This window comes from Homarus americanus, unplaced genomic scaffold (assembly GCF_018991925.1).
Source record: "Homarus americanus isolate GMGI-L3 unplaced genomic scaffold, GMGI_Hamer_2.0 scaffold74, whole genome shotgun sequence".
Taxonomy (NCBI): Eukaryota; Metazoa; Arthropoda; class Malacostraca; order Decapoda; family Nephropidae; genus Homarus; species Homarus americanus.
The window spans coordinates 3,080,684-3,098,312 of record NW_024716951.1 but is presented as its reverse complement, the minus strand read 5'-3'; the positions used below and the strand labels follow the sequence as shown (position 1 = coordinate 3,098,312).

Genomic DNA, 17,629 nt, shown 5'->3' with positions numbered 1-17,629 from the left:
CAACTGCACGAGAAAACACAAGGAACTCCTCATCTTATAGACTCCGGATGCTGTAGCTGGAAGGGAAGACTTGACATATCACCACAGACACATCTTCATCTCAGAGTCTGGACGCAAGAGGACCTGACATATCACCACAGACACATCTTCATCTCGGAGTCTGGACGCAAGAGGACCTGACACATCACCACAGACACGTCCTCATCTCAAGAGTCTGGACGCAAGAGAAGCTCACATATCAACACAGACATCAGGGGGACGCTTGAGTGGGTGGCTTTTCCTGTCTTCTTCAGGGTTGAGATACTACTGCCGGGTTTCTCACTTGACACCACCTCGGGGGACGACCTGAAGAGTCTCACAAGACGACTAGGTGACGCGAGAACGACCAGAAGATGACCACAAGATAACCAGGTGACGCAAGGACGACTACAAAACAACCAGACGAGAGACGACCACAAGACCTATAGAAAACGACCATGGTTTTACATCACACATAGATTGAGGCAATTCAGTGAGTTAACCAGCTGCAACGTCTCACTCACAGATGGTTGAAGGGCTTAGCTCACAGATGGCCGCAGCTGGAGTCTTTATTAACCATAAGTGTCCAATAGGGTAAGACATTAAAACAAACTGAGTGGGGATAACAATAGCGAGAGGCGAGGATATTGGAGGTAGAGACAGACAGACAGACAGACAGACAGTGGTAATGAGAGGAGAAAGACAAAGGAAGGAGAGAGAGAGTGTATGAAGGAGAGAAAGGGAAGGAAATGCGAAAGGAGGGAGAGAGGAAGACTGGAGAGGGTAAAGGTGAAGGGGGGGGGAGAGGCTAGAGAGAGGGCGAGAGATAGGGAGGGAGGAAGGGCAAGAGATAAGGAGGGAGGAAGGGCGAGAGATAAGGAGGGAGGAAGCGCAAGCGGGAGGAAGGGCAAGAGGGAGGAAGGGCAAGAGGGAGGAAGGGCAAGAGGGAGGGAGGAAGAAAGGGGAAGCTTCACCACCATCCTGTATCACAGTTTTATAGGCTGGCACGATCTTATCACCATGATCCTTCGCCTCCCTTCTTGGTTAGGATTTTCAAAGGATCCACAGCAAAAAAAAAATAATAATCCTTCTAACTTATGATATTGGGGACCCGTTCATCTGCCGTCACCTCAGCTCCACCATGATAGATTCTTAAACCCCATAACAGGATATAATAGAAAACATGTAGTTGCGGTTGAGTCTCGGTTCAATATCATGTTTTATCGTAGTCTGTGAGGTTCGTTCACACATCCATCTCTGAGCAGGCGTTTAAGTGAGATTGATGGTTTTATATTTTTACAACCACGAGAAAAGAATATCAACGTATATAGCCTACGAGAAAACATGGTGGTGGTGGTGTGGTGTTGGTGAGTTACGAGATGTTATGGTGTAAGAAATGGTGTTAATCTAGTGTTAATATCGAAACAAAGAAAGTAAGATCAATTGTTTGGGTGGTAGGAAGGTCGTGTATGGCACCACAATACAATTAATGGCGCGGAATGGCGTCCTTTGGGAGGAAGAAAAGAGAAAAAATTATCTTCCACCTGGATGAGTGAGGCTCAGGGACCCCTCGTATAAGAAAAACAAGAACGCAGCGAACCATAACAAACCCACTATTTTTTCCTCCAACTAAAACTGATAGACATTCATCCTCAACATTACTTATAAAAAAATAAAATAAAAAAAATAAATAAATAAATAAAAAAGTAAGATATTTATTTGTATACGAAGAAATACTCGGTTTAATAAGTAATTTTATCATTATTGAAGGCGGTGACATCACGATTCAAGATGGTGGCACGTACAGAAAAACATCTCACCACAACAAACTCGAAGCTCTTAATCCTAACCTAACCTAACCTAACCTAACCTAACACTCTCTAGCCACCAATACTATATAAAAAAAAGCAGTATTAACTATTTCACATATTTATATATCTAGGTAGGCCTATATATATGAACGAGGAGATATAAGTCGATTATATATATTTTGCTGTGATATAGGTGAAGGGAGCATTCACAAGGGGGGAGGAGGGGTCGGTGTAGAGGAGGGGAGGGGATGGCGAGGAGGGAGGGATGGTGAGAGGAGGGGGAGGAGGAGGGAGGGATGGTGCGGAGGAGGGATGAGCCTGGCTTAGGGGGGAGGGGGAGAGGGGGGAGCTTACAACACAAACAAAAGCGCAGCGTACCATAGGGGATTCAGAACACACACACATACACACACGCACACATACACACACGCACATACATACACACACATACACGCACACAGTAGGGGGTGTCTGTAAGGTCCTCTACACCGCCACATCATTATAACACAATACCCGCCTTTGAGCAGTGGATGATGATGGTGGTGGATGATGGTGGTGGTGGATGATGATGATGGTGGTGGATGATGATGGTGGGGGTGTGGATGATGATGGTAGGCTGGTGGATGTGGATGATGAGTGGTGGATGATGTGGTGGTGGATGATGATGGTGGTGGATGATGATGGTGGGGGTGTGGATGATGATGGTAGGCTGGTGGATGTGGATGATGATGTAAAAGATGAAATTGAGAAAATGAATAAATCATGATTAGACATAAAGAGAGAGAGAGAGCGAGATATAATTACATACTCACTCCTTAACTTTCCTCGTTCCATTTTTCTCAATTTTTCTCTCGTTTCTTATCTCCTTTCTCTTCTTTTATCTCCCATCTTTCTTTCTACACTATTTTCTACTTTATCTCACTTTCCTCACCTCTCTCTCTCTCTCTCTCTCTCTCTCTCTCTCTCTCTCTCTCTCTCTCTTATAACACCTATAGGATGCCACTATTACCTATCCACAGAATATATAGGAATTTGGCCCTTTTTTTACATATGCTATAAAGGTATTTTTTCCACGACGTGTATAGGGGAAAATTTAATTAAGAAAACGTGTTGAAATATATAGGAAATTGACCTTTTTCGACAGGTGCTATAAAGGTGTTTTTTCCCTTGACGTGTATGGTGGGAAAATTTAAATTAAAAAAAGAGAATTTCGACCTATTTGACACCGTGTATAAGAGCGTTTTTTCCACTGTAAATAAAGGCATATCTCTCGTTATAATGACACTAATATACAGGGAGATCATGAATTTAACCCTTATGGACGCAGGGTATAAGAGTCAATTCTCACATGATTAAGGTTTGGTGGAAAATTGGGTTAAAAAAAGTTGAGAATTTGACCCTTATTGACAGAGTATATAAAGGCTTTTTTAGCGATTAGGTTGAGATGTATTTCGTATTCTTGTCACTTTCTTGTATGGAGATGTTATTAAGAGGGAGAGGAGGAGGAGGAGGCGAGGGTGTGAAGGAAGAAGGAGAGGAGAAGGAGGAGGAGGAGAGGATATAGTAAAGGAGGAAGAAGGGGAGGCGGAGGAGGAAGAGGAAAGACGTGACGATAATAAATACATAAAAAGAAAAAGAAAAAACAACACTAATATTTGAGGATAGATAATGTCGCTGTTGGCAACACTGTATGATGGTGTTTTGACTCTTCTTGGTGAACTGGTAACACTGATTTACAACTTTATTGGTATTTTATTCCTTATTTACTTCTTTCGTTCTCTGTTTCCTTCCTTTCTTTCTTTCTTTCTTTCTTTCTTCTATCTTTCTTTCCCTCCCTGGCCCCTCCCTCCCTCCCTCCCTCCCTCCTCCCTCCCTCCCTCCCTCCCTCCTCCCACACAACACCAGTATAGGGCACACCAGCATCAAAGTATTACCATAAGATGACCCATAAATCCGGCTTACGTACCGACCCAGTAAATGACCTCTTCTTAGACTAGATGGGGCGACCAGCTCACCCATCCTTATAGCTAGATGGAGTCTCTCTCTCTAGATGGAGAGAACCTGTCCTTCTCTAGCCATACCCCCATCACTATATATATATCTAGATGGCAGAATATCATTAACAGGATGGAAGGATAATTTTAGTATAAGAAAACATAATCAAATCACATTAATTATAAACTTCTTAAAAAAATATATATATATATATTCAAAAAATCACATTATTTAAAGAAGGGAAAAATTTTTGTTTCCCTAAAAAAAAAGTTTGAAAGGGTCACTACTATCGACGTGCATTATGACTCTGATTTACATAATGGAGGTCATCAAATAGGAGAAGCGTGGACATTAATCAGAAGAAAAAGAGATACTGAATTTACATAAGTCTGTCATCGAAGAGTTTTATAGTAGAAAATATGAAAGAATGTAGAAAATGTTGTGGGGGGAGTAGAGATATGTGGAATGGATGTTGGTTTGTATGCTCTCTCTCTCTCTCTCTCTCTCTCTCTCTCTCGATCAAGGAGAAGGGTGGCAGAGGGCCAAGAGGTAATGACCACTTGGCCCAGCCTCCAGGTTATTTTAGGTCATCCCAGGTCAATTCAGGTCACTCACAGGTAAACATAGGTCACTCCTGAGCAACATAGATCATCCCAGGTCATCTTAGTTCATCCCAAGTTAACTCCAGGTCATCCCAAGTTACATAAGGTCACTTCAAGTCACACCCAAATCAATTCAGGTCAATCCAGGGCATCTCAGGTTAACGTAGGTCATCTCAGGTCGTTCCAGGTCGCTTTAGTTCTCCCTCACTCGAACCTGAGTGACGGGTGAGATGGATGGATGGATGGCAAGGCTGATATTGATCTTGATGGATGAGAGGGTAATGGAGAGGAGAATAATGGTGATAGTTAGATAGATAGATAGATAGTTGGATAGATAGATAGATAGGTAGGTAGGTAGATAGATAGATAGATGGATCGATGGATAATATAGATAGATAGATTGATAGAAATGTGGGTTAATATATAGAAGGATAGATAGATAGAGAAAAAAAACATTTTAAGCAACATTTTCGATCTTGCAAAACTCTACGGTGTTTGCTACCCACGTTTAACTATCTTTGTAATTTATTATTATTATTATTATTATTATTATTATTATTATTATTATTATTATTATTATTATTATTATTATTATTATTATTATTATTATTATTATCATTATTATTATTATTGTGGTTACTATTATTATTATTATTATTATTATTATTATTATTATTATTGTGGTTACTATTATTGTTATTGTTATTATTATTGTTGTTTTATTTGTCTGTTTTTGTTGTATTTGTATTTTTTTCAGTCTCATCTCATAGGAGTTGTTCAGTTAATGAATTGAGTGTGTTTAAGTACCGTATTATAGAGTCTGTCTGTCTGTCTGTCTGTCTGTCTGTCTGTCTGTCTGTCTGTCTGATGACGTAGTTTTTGTCGGTGTTACTTGCAAGTTTTACGACTGTCCTTTGCTAACTTCAAGCAGTCTCTCTCTCTCTCTCTCTCTCTCTCTCTCTCTCTCTCTCTCTCTCTCGTTTTGCAACTTTTCACCAAATGGTCGACGGAAGAGTTAACGACAGGGCGACGAATCTGTTTGAGGAGCGGGTAACGAGTTGACGAGTGGATTAACGAGTTGACGAGTGGATTAACGAGTTGACGAGTGGATTAACGAGTTGACGAATGGATTAACGAGTTGACGAGTGGATTAACGAGTTGACGAGTGATTAACGAGTTGTCGAGTGGATTAACGAGTTGACGAATGGATTAACGAGTTGACGAGTGGGTTAACGAGTGTCCGAGAGACTTAACGAATAAGGAATTGGTTAGCGATTTGATGTGCGCTTAACGATTTGACGTATGGTTAACGAGTCTGGGTAGATTGACTTTAGGGTGTATTTAACGAGAGGTTAACGAGAAGAAGAGAGCCACACTGAGTCATTAAACGAGGCGACCCAACTGGAGAGTGTTATGGAGAGCCAAGGTACTGGTGTGTGTGTGTGTGGGGCGGGCCAGGAAGGAGAGAGGCAGTTCTTGGTGTGTGTCTGTTGTGAGCTGTTGTGTATAACTGAATATGGAGATAGAGAGAGAGAGAGAGAGAGAGAGAGAGAGACTACTGGGACGCTTGAGATTACCCCCCTCCCCCCTCCTCCCCTTTCCCCGATTTACCTCAAGGGATTCATGTAATGGCCCTAAGAAAACCAATCCCTAATCATCCCCCAAATGGGCTGCCGTAGGACCTTAAGGGATTCTTCTCCTGATTCCCATAAACGATTCTTAGCGGGAGAGAATCTTTGCACGACGGAGCTATGAATACTTAAGTGGATATGTTTTACAATGTGTCGCATAGTGGAGATACCAGCTAGGTACGTGGGAATGGGTACTGATCTTTGTGGGGGTGTGGGAGGTGTGTGGGTGGGGGAGTAGGGGGTAGGTGGGTGTGTGTGTCAGAGAATACAGAGAGAGAGAGAGAGAGAGAGACAGGAGGAGAGGAGGGAGGGGGAGAGGGAGAGGGAGAGAGGAGAACAATGGTTACAACAATAACTCTCCTCCTCCCCACCTATAGAGAATATAGCTGAGTGGGGTGAGGGCCTTCTGACTTATTGGTCGTGTCCCACTCCACCACTCGAAATGGATAAGGGGGGCGGGGGTAGAGAGAGGGGTGGAAGGGGGTGAAGTAGGGGATTGTAGAGGGTGAGAGGGGGTGAGGTAGAGGGGAGAGGGATGAGAGGGATAAGGGGAGGGGGAGAGGTAGAGGGGGATAAAAGGGGAACTATAATGAAAAGGAGGCAGACACAGACAGACAGACAGACAGACAGGCAGACAGACAGACAGACAGACAGACAGACAGACAGACAAAAACTTCATCATTCAGTCCAAAATTTCATCTTCGAGTTGTTTGTTTATCCTTAAAGATTGACTTGAAACTTCACTACACAAGCAAGAGTTTTGACGTTCCTTTGATATGTATAAATGTCTATCTATCTCTGTCTGTCTGTCTGTCTGTCTGTCTATCTATCTGGCAACTCTTCACAGTATCGGTAAGAAGGCTCTAGTTGGCCATAATCCTACGGTGACGTCACAGGCGGAGAGGATTGTGTGTGGTGGAGTCGTCTTACCTCAGGCGTTGAAGGACGTAATTGGTGGAAAGCTTTGGTGACGTCACAAGCAGGGACGTCTGTAATTGGTCGTAATCCTACCAGACGTCACTCCCCTCAAAGGAGGATGTGATTTCACGCACTCAATATAATTTCACGCACTCAATATAATTTCACGCACTCAATATAATTTTAATAACTATTTTTTTAGTGTTATTTTGGTATTTGATAATTCTTTAGTTAGATAGATTCTCATATAATTTCTTGAGATGAAACTTTGACACACTGACGGAAACACTAAAAACTTTGACGCTCTAGTACTGACATTCTGAAACGTTGGTACTCTTAAACCTTGGCACTCTGGCACTAGCTTTCTGAAACTGACACCGGTAGCTCTGAAACTCTTAGAACTTTGACACACCGGCACTCTGCAACTCTGGTACTCTTAAACTTTGACTCTGGCACTCTGAAAGACGCCATTAACATAGCTTTAGTGCACCGATAATTAAATAATAATCAACTGGTCCGGGTAATTTAGTTTCTGTCGTGACGCCTAAATGAATTTTTCTTGTACGGTGTTATTTAGTCGACATTAATTTCGCTGCGGTGATTTGGGTGTGTGTGTGTGTGTGTGTGTGTGTGTGTGTGTGTGTGTGAGAGAGAGAGAGAGAGAGAGAGAGAGAGAGAAGCTTGATGGGGGGATGAAGGAAGGGATGAAGTGGAAGGAAGAGGCGAAGAGGGAGGAAGAGGAAGGACAGAAAGGGTGGGAACAGGATGGAAGGAGGAAGATGGGTGAGTGGGGGGGTTGGTATGAAGCCAAACAATAACACTAAGGAAAACACAGTTTAATTAGTGTGTGTGTGTGTGTGTGTGTGTGTGTGTGTGTGTGTGGTGTGTGTACTGGCACTAGAGATATATTACTGCTATATAAAGGGTTTTTTTTAGGGTCCTTGTAAATCGTTTGTGTTGTGGCATTCCTAAAGCCAGAGAGGGGGGTGTGGGGAGGGGGGTGGGGGTGATGGATAGTGGAGGGGTGGGGTGGGGTGATGGATAGGGAGGGATGGGGTGATGGGGAGGGAGGTGGGGTGATGGATAGGGGAGGGGTGGGGTGGATGGGGAGGGGAGGAGGGGTGGGGTGATGGGTAGGGAGGAATGGGTGGGGTGATGGGGAGGGAGGGAGGGTGGGGTGGATGGTAGGGAGGAATGGGTGGGTGATGGGAGGAGGGAGGGGAATAGAGATGGAAGTGGAGGGGTTAATGAACGAGGAGTGGAAAGGGGCGATGGAGGAGGAGGAGGAAGGAAGGGAGGAAGGAGGTGGAGGGTGGCCTTGTCTCGCTAGATGATATATTTTCACTTGGCAACAAAGAAAGATTTTATTTTTGATATTTTTTTTCAGTTTATGAGTCTCTGTTTTGTACATATTTTGTATTACTTTTTGGTGATAATCCAACTTCTCATTTATCCTTAGTTATTGAGCGAGTACATTTTAGGACAAACAGACAGACAGACAGACAGACAGACAGACAGACAGGCAGACAGACAGACAGACAGGCAGGCACAGACAGACAGGCAGACAGACAGACAGACGACAGGCAGACAGACAGACAGACACAGGCAGACAGACAGACAGACAGACAGACAGACAGACAGGCAGACAGACAGACAGACAGAGCAGACAGACAGACAGACAGACAGACAGACAGACAGGCAGACAGACAGACAGACAGACAGACAGACAAGGAAAAAAAGGCAGTTCTTCACACCCTGGACAACTAAAGGGGCCTATCACACCAGGGGGCCCATCAGTCCACCTAGCCCCCATCAGTCCACCTAGCCCCCATCCACTGGGAACACCACCTCGCCTCTCACAAACTAATACATCACCTATTCATTACACAACTCTATTCATTATTATTCAGTATTATTTCCTATTTTTTTTATCGTATTTATAGCATTTATTTTACAACCTGTGGTGATGGGTGTGTTAAGTACAGGCCATTTTGTTGGTGGGTTTAATTTTGTGTTTTATTTCATCTTTTGCTTTTTGTTTTTTTATTTTTGTTTTACTTTGATAATTTATTTTCTTATTAAACCTTTTATTTTAAGTTAATTCGCAATTTTTGTTTTTTCATTCTAGTATTTTTTATTTATTTTTCCTTGTTATGTGTACTTGTATAATTCCACCTGGCAACCATGAATACCTCTAGTGGTTTAACGTGGTCAGAATTCTGGTAATTATCCCCACTAACGACCGTACTGCCTCAGTTTAACCACCCGTTAGTCCTCATTAGTGTCTGTCTCAGGGCTGACGGTAACCAGCTCGGGATTAATGTAGTTACAAGGATGTAAAGGATTTAAATTCCCGTTTTCTATGACTAATCCAATTTTTGACCTGATGTCCGTTTTCTATGACTCGACATCTATTTTTTTATAATCCACTTCAGTTTTTTGGACAAAGTTCCTATTTTCTTATAGTCAGCCACATTTATTTTTGTAATATTAGATAAAAATTTACCATATCCTATAATCCAATTACCCATTTCATATAATTCACTACCCTATGTCCTATAAATCATCCCCATTCCATGTACCTATTACTCCTATTTCCTCTAACCCATCCCTATTTCACATAAACCCATCCCTATTTCACATAAACCCATCCCTATTTCATAAACCCATCCCTATTTCACATAACCCATCCCTATTTCCACATAAACCCATCCCTATTTCACATAAACCCATCCCTATTTCATATAACCTATTTCATACACCACATAACTTGTTCCCCATTGGCTCGGCACCATAACTTGTTCCCCATTGGCTCGGCACCATAACTTGTTCCCTATTGGCTCGGCACCTTGTCAACAACTCGACCCAGTTCGTCTTAGCGTCTTGGCCAACAGGTAATTAGCCTATGTCAACACGTGGCTATGCTAGGTCAACCCCTCCTATGTTGACCTAGCTAATTAGATTCACCTAATCGATCAGGGGAAGACAATCAGGTGAGGTATGGACGCCACACTTATCACCTGTCTTGAGTGTTAGGTTAAGTTAGGTTAGGTTAGGTCAGGGTTGGTCTTCTGGTTCTTTAGAGTTTAAGTTTGTTTTTGTTTTTTTGTTATCTAGGTGACATACATACATACATACATACATACATACATACATACATACATACATACATACATACATACATACAATTACCTAAGGCTTGCTTTATCATACACAACCAACGACTATTATTTCAAGATGTCATGATTATAATGACAATACAAATCATTATTATCATTATTATTATTATTATTATTATTATTATTATTATTATTATTATTATTATTATTATTATTAGTAGTAGTAGTAGTAGTAGTAGTAGTAGTAGTAGTAGTAATAGTAGTAGTAGCAGTATATTAAAGAAAAAATATTACAGGCATATTTGTCTATTTCCAGGTAAGTAAACAATTTACCTGGAGGTGAAAGAGGTGAGGCCTTCAACAGACTGGCTGATGGAAGGTGATAGTGAGGTCAGGTCTTATAATCCAGGTCACTTTGTTTACGTTTCATAATTCCAATGTAAAAATTTATCCCAAAATGAATGAAGAGCCAGTGACAACATCTATTATGACGTCATTAGGGCAGTTACCTGTAGTAGTAGTAGTAGTAGTAGTAGTAGTAGTAGTAGTAGTAGTAGTAGTAGTACTAAATAAGAAACAGGTGAAACAGGTTTACTAGTTTCTTTACTTTTACAGGTAGAAATCTTGTCCAACAGGATTATTGAGGGAGAGAGACTGTAATGAGGAGACACAATAAATAAGGAAGAGAGAGAGACAATAAATAAGGAAGAGAGAGAGAGACAATAAATAAGGAAGAGAGAGAGACAATAAATAAGGGAATATAATGCTAAGAAACACCAATTATTATTATTATTATTTATTTTATTTTTTTCATTCATAAAAAAAATAAATATTATACATGTATAATTCTCTAAAAATATAAACTGTATATATGGTATAATTTTACGTATTTTGGAGGGTAAATAATAAAATATGCAGATTGAAGTAATTTGCATATCAGAAAAGAATTCGTTACAATAAAGTTAAATTAGCAGTCGTGTTTATTGAAAAAAAATGCCTATGTGATTTTTACTGATTTTTGGTCGATATTGTTTTTAAAGTTACGCTGTTATTTTATTGGTTATTGTTGTTATTGTAGTTATTGTTGTTGTTATTGTTATTTATATTTTATTATTTTTGTTATTCTTATTGTTATTTTGATTTTGTTATTGTTATTATTGTTGGTATTGTTGTTGTTATTGTTTAGAGGTGTGACTGAGAACTGTACAGGTAATTGACTTAAGGTAAATTTAAATGTTTTCTTCCACCTGTTCCACCTACTTCTCCACCTACTCCACCCACACTACTTCTCCACCCTACACTCCTCCTCTCCTCCACCCTCTCTCCATTCTCCCCTCCCCCTCACTCTCGCCTGCTCTCCTCCCCTCTCCACCCCACTCCACCCTCCTCCACCCCACTCCACCCTCTCAACAGAACCCACAATAGAATCCATTACCACTTCTTCCGCCCTCTTTCCGCACCTTCTTCCGCCCTCCTTCACCCTTCTTTCGCTCTTCTTCCGCCCTCCGCTCTTCTTAACACAAAGGATCGTTAAAACACACACAGAGCTTAAGTTCATTGTCGTAATATTCAAGGTTTAAGTCTCTTGGTCAGTGCACGAGTCTCTCTCTCTCTCTCTCTCTCTCCTATAATTCGACAAATTTATCAACGAAAAAATTTACTAACTGGGGGAAATGTCTCCTATTTATGTTAACGTAAGATATATATATTAACCAAAACATATTCTAAACAACTCGGCCAAATTACAACTTTTTTTAAACTTTTTTCTACACGAGTGACTTTTGGAAAATTCACACCCCTGGAAAATCTAGTTGGCAGCTCATGTACTAAAACCCACATACTGTCAACAGATCCCAACTACCGACCAAACTGTTCTGAACATTTTTTTTTTTAACTTTGAACAACGTAAAGTAATTGTGAATTTTGAACACGATGTAATATTAGCAATAGTGTAGTAATTATGAATATAGCCCCCCCCCCCCCTCTCTCTCTCTCTCTCTCTCTCTCTCTCTCTCTCTCTCTCCCTATATATGTATCTATATAACGTTGCATGATTGTCTTTCTGGCTTTCCATATTGTTAAATTTCGGAAAGAAAGAAAGATAAAAAAGTGAGAGAGAGAGAGAACTCCAAAAAGTCTCGCTGGCAACTCACACATGTAAACAAAACTGTGAAACTCCCGCCAGATTTCATCTCCTTTATACTACGTGTGACCTGAAATTAAATCCTTTTAAATCTGACCCCAAAATTTAAGTACTATAAAATCTGACCCAATTATTGAAGTACTTTAAAATCTGTCCCGGAGTGATATAAGCTATTTTAAAATCTGTCCAAATTATGAAAATAGGTTAAAATCTGATGCAAAGTCCAAATCCTTTTTTATTCTGGTTTATTAGCCAGAATAAAAGAGAACCAGATTTAAGATTAGTCTATGCCTCTATTTCCGATTTATTATTATTATTGTTATTATTAGTTTTATACCTCGTAAATTGATGGACTGTCAAATACACAGGTGGACAGATACACAGGTAGACAGATACACAGGTAGACAGATACACAGGTAGACAGATACACAGGTAGACAGATACACAGGTAGACAGATACACAGGTAGACAGATACACAGGTAGACAGATACACAGGGTGGACAGATACACAGGTAGACAGATACAGGTGATAACACAGGTGACAGATACACAGGTAGACAGATACACGGTAGACAGATACACAGGTAGACAGATACACAGGTAGACAGATAGGTAGACAGATACACAGGTAGACAGATACACAGGTAAACAGATACACAGGTAGACAGATACACGTGGACAGATACACAGGTAGACAGATACAGGTAGACAGATACAGGTAGACAGATACAGGTAGACAGATACACAGGTAGACAGATACACGGTGAGACAGATACAGGTAGACAAGTCACAGGTGAACAGATACACAGGTAGACAGATACAAGGTGGACAGATACACAGGTAGACAGATAAGGTGGACAGATACACAGGTGAGCAGATACACAGGTGAACAGATACACAGGTGGACAGATACACAGGTGAACAGATACACAGGTGGACAGATACACAGGTAGACAGATACACAGGTAGACAGATACACAGGTAGACAGATACACAGGTAGACAGATACACAGGTAGACAGATACACAGGTAGACAGATACACAGGTAGACAGATACACAGGTAGACAGATACACAGGTAGACAGATACACAGGTAGACAGATACACAGGTAGACAGATACAGGTGGACAGATACAGGTAGACAGATACACAGGTAGACAGATACACAGGTAGACAGATACACAGGTAGACAGATACACAGGTAGACAGATACACAGGTAGACAGAATCCATTACCAGCCTCTAACACTCTCCTCACTTTGTCTTTGATCTTGAGGCTGTCAGATGCTGTGTGGGGATTCTCTCTCTCTCTAGTGTTCATAAGTTCTGAATGTAAGGAGATGGAGGTGAGAGAGAGAGAGAGAGAGAGAGTATTTCATCTGCATACTGGGATGTGGGAGTAATTCAATCAGCCCCTCGTGTGTGTGGGGTGTGGGTGGGAAGGGGTATCTTTCCACACACACACACACAAAAAGGATCAACCAATACCCTAAGTCATTTCTCAACTATACAAACGATACGAACTATGTCACTGTCGGGTTTGTATCGAAGCACCAGTGTTTATAAGTGAAATAACGAACACTTCCTCCACATCTTATCACTAAATTAGAAACTGTGTTCAGAACAAATGCAACACATGACCCTTTATTGATGATAGTGTTAGGAAGGAAGTTTATCGTGTTTTAATTATCTCTCTATATGAAACAGCCAAACCTCATCACTTGTACAGTAATGAATCTTTTTGAGGTGTTTGATGGTCGGGTTGAATTGACTCACTTTATCAATGTTGGTTTACTTACACTCGGTTTACATTCTCTGTTATTCTTGCTTCGTCTATACACGGTCTATGTATATCTAAATACACTGTTTATACCTCCCATGGTGTATAATGTATGCATGTATTATCTATGTACATTGTATATATACTTTATGTTTATATTTGGAACTTTACTGAGGAGAAGGTGCAGGAAATTTGACTGTCAGGAGTTGGTAAAAGTGTTTGTATTAATGTGTGTGTGTGTGTGTGTGTGTGTGTGTGTGTGTGTGTGTGTGTTGTGGGAGGACCTGGTGGGGCACTAGAGGTCTCATATTCTCCAGTATTTGTACGCGAGAATTTATTTTCCTTCAATGGATAAATCGATGAGTGTGCTGTTTTATGGTCGAGTCTTTAATACAATGTAGGTCTTTGTTTACAGGTCTTTGAGGGTCTTTGTTGATAGGTTTACAGGCCTGATCTAACCTAACCTAGAGAGCGTTTAGGTGTTTAATCATCAGACGAAATGAGCTTGGGGGGGGAGCTATTCTTCATATGATCTGGAAAACGATAACACGTCTAGACTCTATTTAACAGGATGCATTTTTCGTGGATATTTTTCTCTGTTATGTTTGAACTGTTGTTGATGGGTTGTGTTTGAAGTGAGATAGACTTGATTTCTTTTGGGGGGGCGTTGGGGCATCCACTGTGAAAAACAAAAATAACAACGGGGTTTGATATCACTTTAACGGGGCCACGTCATTATAGCCAAAAAAAAGGAAAACACGCCCCGATTCACGCCAAAATGTCGCCTCACTACTACACACATTCGCTAGAATCTGAGACCTAATATTACCTGGGTTAGGTTATCCTCGTCTCTCCCAGAGTATGATGGTATACCTGATATTATTAACACCCTTTGAGGACGAAATGGTTAAAATATTGTCTTCAAAGGGTTAAACCATCATCATCAAAGGGTTAACCAGTCACCTTCAAAGGGTTAAACCATTACATCAAAGGGTTAAATACACCTGAACTCGTACCTGTGGTCTTTAACCTCCCCACTGTTGTTTTCACACCTGTCTCTAGCACCACACGTCACACCTGTCTCTAGCACCACACGTCACACCTGTCTCTAGCACCACACGTCACACCTGTCTCTAGCACCACACGTCACACCTGTCTCTAGCACCACACGTCACACCTGTCTCTAGCACCACACGTCACTTAAAGATGGAGTAGAGTCATTTTTGTGATCTGGGAATAAGGATTTTATTGACCAGGGTTAAGATGACTGAGTGGGGATGTTGTTCGTAGGAGAGATTTATTTAACAGGTGGAGGGTATGTAGTGTTGTAGTGTTCAGTGTGTTGTGTTGTGTTGTATCTGTCATGCTGTACTGGGTGTTGTGTTGTATGTTGTTTTGTGTTTTGTTATGGTGTGTTATGTTGTGTTCTAATACATCACTTGCACCACTAACTCACGTCCCCAGCACCACTAACTCATCTCCCCAGCACCACTAACTCCACCTCCCAGCACCACTAACTCATCTCCAGACCCGCACACAACCCTCACACCTACCATCCCCAGCACACTAACTCCCCCAGCACCACTAACGCCACTACTCTCCGGCAGGTGGGAGGCACGAGAGAGGGAGTACCCGGGAGAAGGTCAGGTCACCATAAGCCACCCAGTCAGTAACTTTGAGTTCTTCTACGAACCATTCTATGTGGCCCATGACGACGTTCCTCCACACGACGAACGCTTCCTCGGCTACGGCTTCACTCGCAACACCCAGGTGAGTGTAAGAGGGTGTAGGGTGGGTGTAAGAGGGTATAGGTGAGTGTAGGAGGGTGTAGGGTGGGTGTGAAGGGCAAAAGGTAAACGCAGGTGGATATATGGGTGGAGAAGAGGTACAACAGGGTGTAGGGAGGTGTACCTTGTGGGGAGGGGGAACCCGGGTGTAATGTGTATATACCAAAAGTAAGTAAGTGTACTGGATTTAAGGTTATTACTATAAATATACATGGCAGAAACTCTCTCTCTCTCTCTCTCTCTCTCTCTCTCTCATGCATGAGTAACAACAATAAGTCTTTAAACCACGACAAACGTGAGTATTTAAGGTGAACGGGTTTTTTTTCCCGAGGACCTAGAAGATGTATTTATAGAACTGTGGAGGAGGAGGAAGGATTGAGGGGGAGGAAGACGGAGCAGTATATACTACACTATACTACACCTTACACTATACTACACTATACTACACTGTACACTATAAGAGACAGGATTAGAAAGCATGGTTACTAATCTTTATAAAAATTGGCGGCCTTATTGAGTGAATCCTTCATTTAGCGGACTATATGGAGGGGGGTGTATAGGTCCGGTATATTATGAACCCTCTATTTAGCGGACTATATGGAGGGGGTATAGGTCCGGTATATTATGAACCCTCTATTTAGCGAACTCTATCCCTTAGATGATGGAATTGACTGCTGTAAAAGAAATAGTTGAATTACTACCATATACAATATATTAACGTTAGCACCGTGCTGACAGGTGTATGAGGGTGGCCTGACAGTCAGCAACGTCAGCAGTATCAAGGGGAAAAGGGCGAGATAACACACGTCTATCATCATCACTCATTATCTCTCTCTCTCTCCTTTATTGCCTCTCTCTCTCTCTCTCTCTCCCCCCCCTCTTCATCGACCCTCACCTCTCCTCCACCACACTCATCTCTCTCAGAGCATCTACTAGATCACTCCACCTCAAGGGTTCCATACGAGAGTTTTGGCTCCTGGTGACAAGTTAGGGGCTGTGCGGATACAGTACACTGCACACGGTGTACACAAGGGGGCTCTATGGCCGACACTACACTCGACCACCATCACTTCCCCAACTGAGAAAAAAGTGTATTAAACTTTTTTTGTTATTCGATTTAAGTTTTATTTTCCCCTTAGTTCTTTATCTATATTTGGAATTAGTATATAGTATATTTATATCTAAATTGATTATTTTTGTTTAAATGATCTGTAATGAAATAAAACTTGTGTTACTGTCGATGGCAGCCCAGACTCGTCCCTATGACTCCAGAATTACACTAAGATTGTTGTAACTAATGTGTTGTGTTATCTCCAGTTAGGAAGACTAGATGATTCTGATGTACAGCCTATAACCGACCTCAGGCAGGATGACTCGTGATAATTATATTGGTGGCTCTGGAGACAGGCACCCTCCTCCTCCCCTTCCTTCTCCTCCTCCCTAAAGAGCTTCAGGAATTAAGATGAAATTAAAATCTTCTCTGTATCTGGGAAATATCTGAAGGTGGAAGATATAAACAAAAATTCAAGACATCTATATATTTACCTTCATCCACAATTCTACATCCAACTTAAATCCCGTTCAAGTGTAGTAATACATCATAAAGCCAACATAACTTAGCACTGAGATGGTAGACTCCCATAACAGAGCGGTTGTAGTCCAGGAAAATCCCACTAAAACTTTTTCTCCAACTCTCAGTAAGATAAGTCACCATCCATTCTTCTCCTTCCCTCGCTGGTATAATTGAGTTACTCGGAGGTATAGTACTGGCGGCGGGTCAGTACACTTAACTAACAATCTTATGTCTTTGTTGATATGGCAGTCC

The 17,629-nt window shown here is 41.4% G+C and overlaps 1 protein-coding gene across 1 annotated transcript in view; it reads left to right on the top strand.

Annotated features, from left to right (window-relative positions):
- Positions 1-17,629, top strand: part of LOC121858631 (beta-1,4-glucuronyltransferase 1-like) — a 46,035-nt gene that overhangs the window by 23,698 nt on the left and 4,708 nt on the right. Inside the window, exon 5 of the mRNA XM_042355154.1 lies at positions 15,625-15,787. Within this exon, the coding sequence (XP_042211088.1) occupies positions 15,625-15,787 (163 nt within the window). The remainder of the gene's footprint in view (positions 1-15,624; positions 15,788-17,629) is intronic.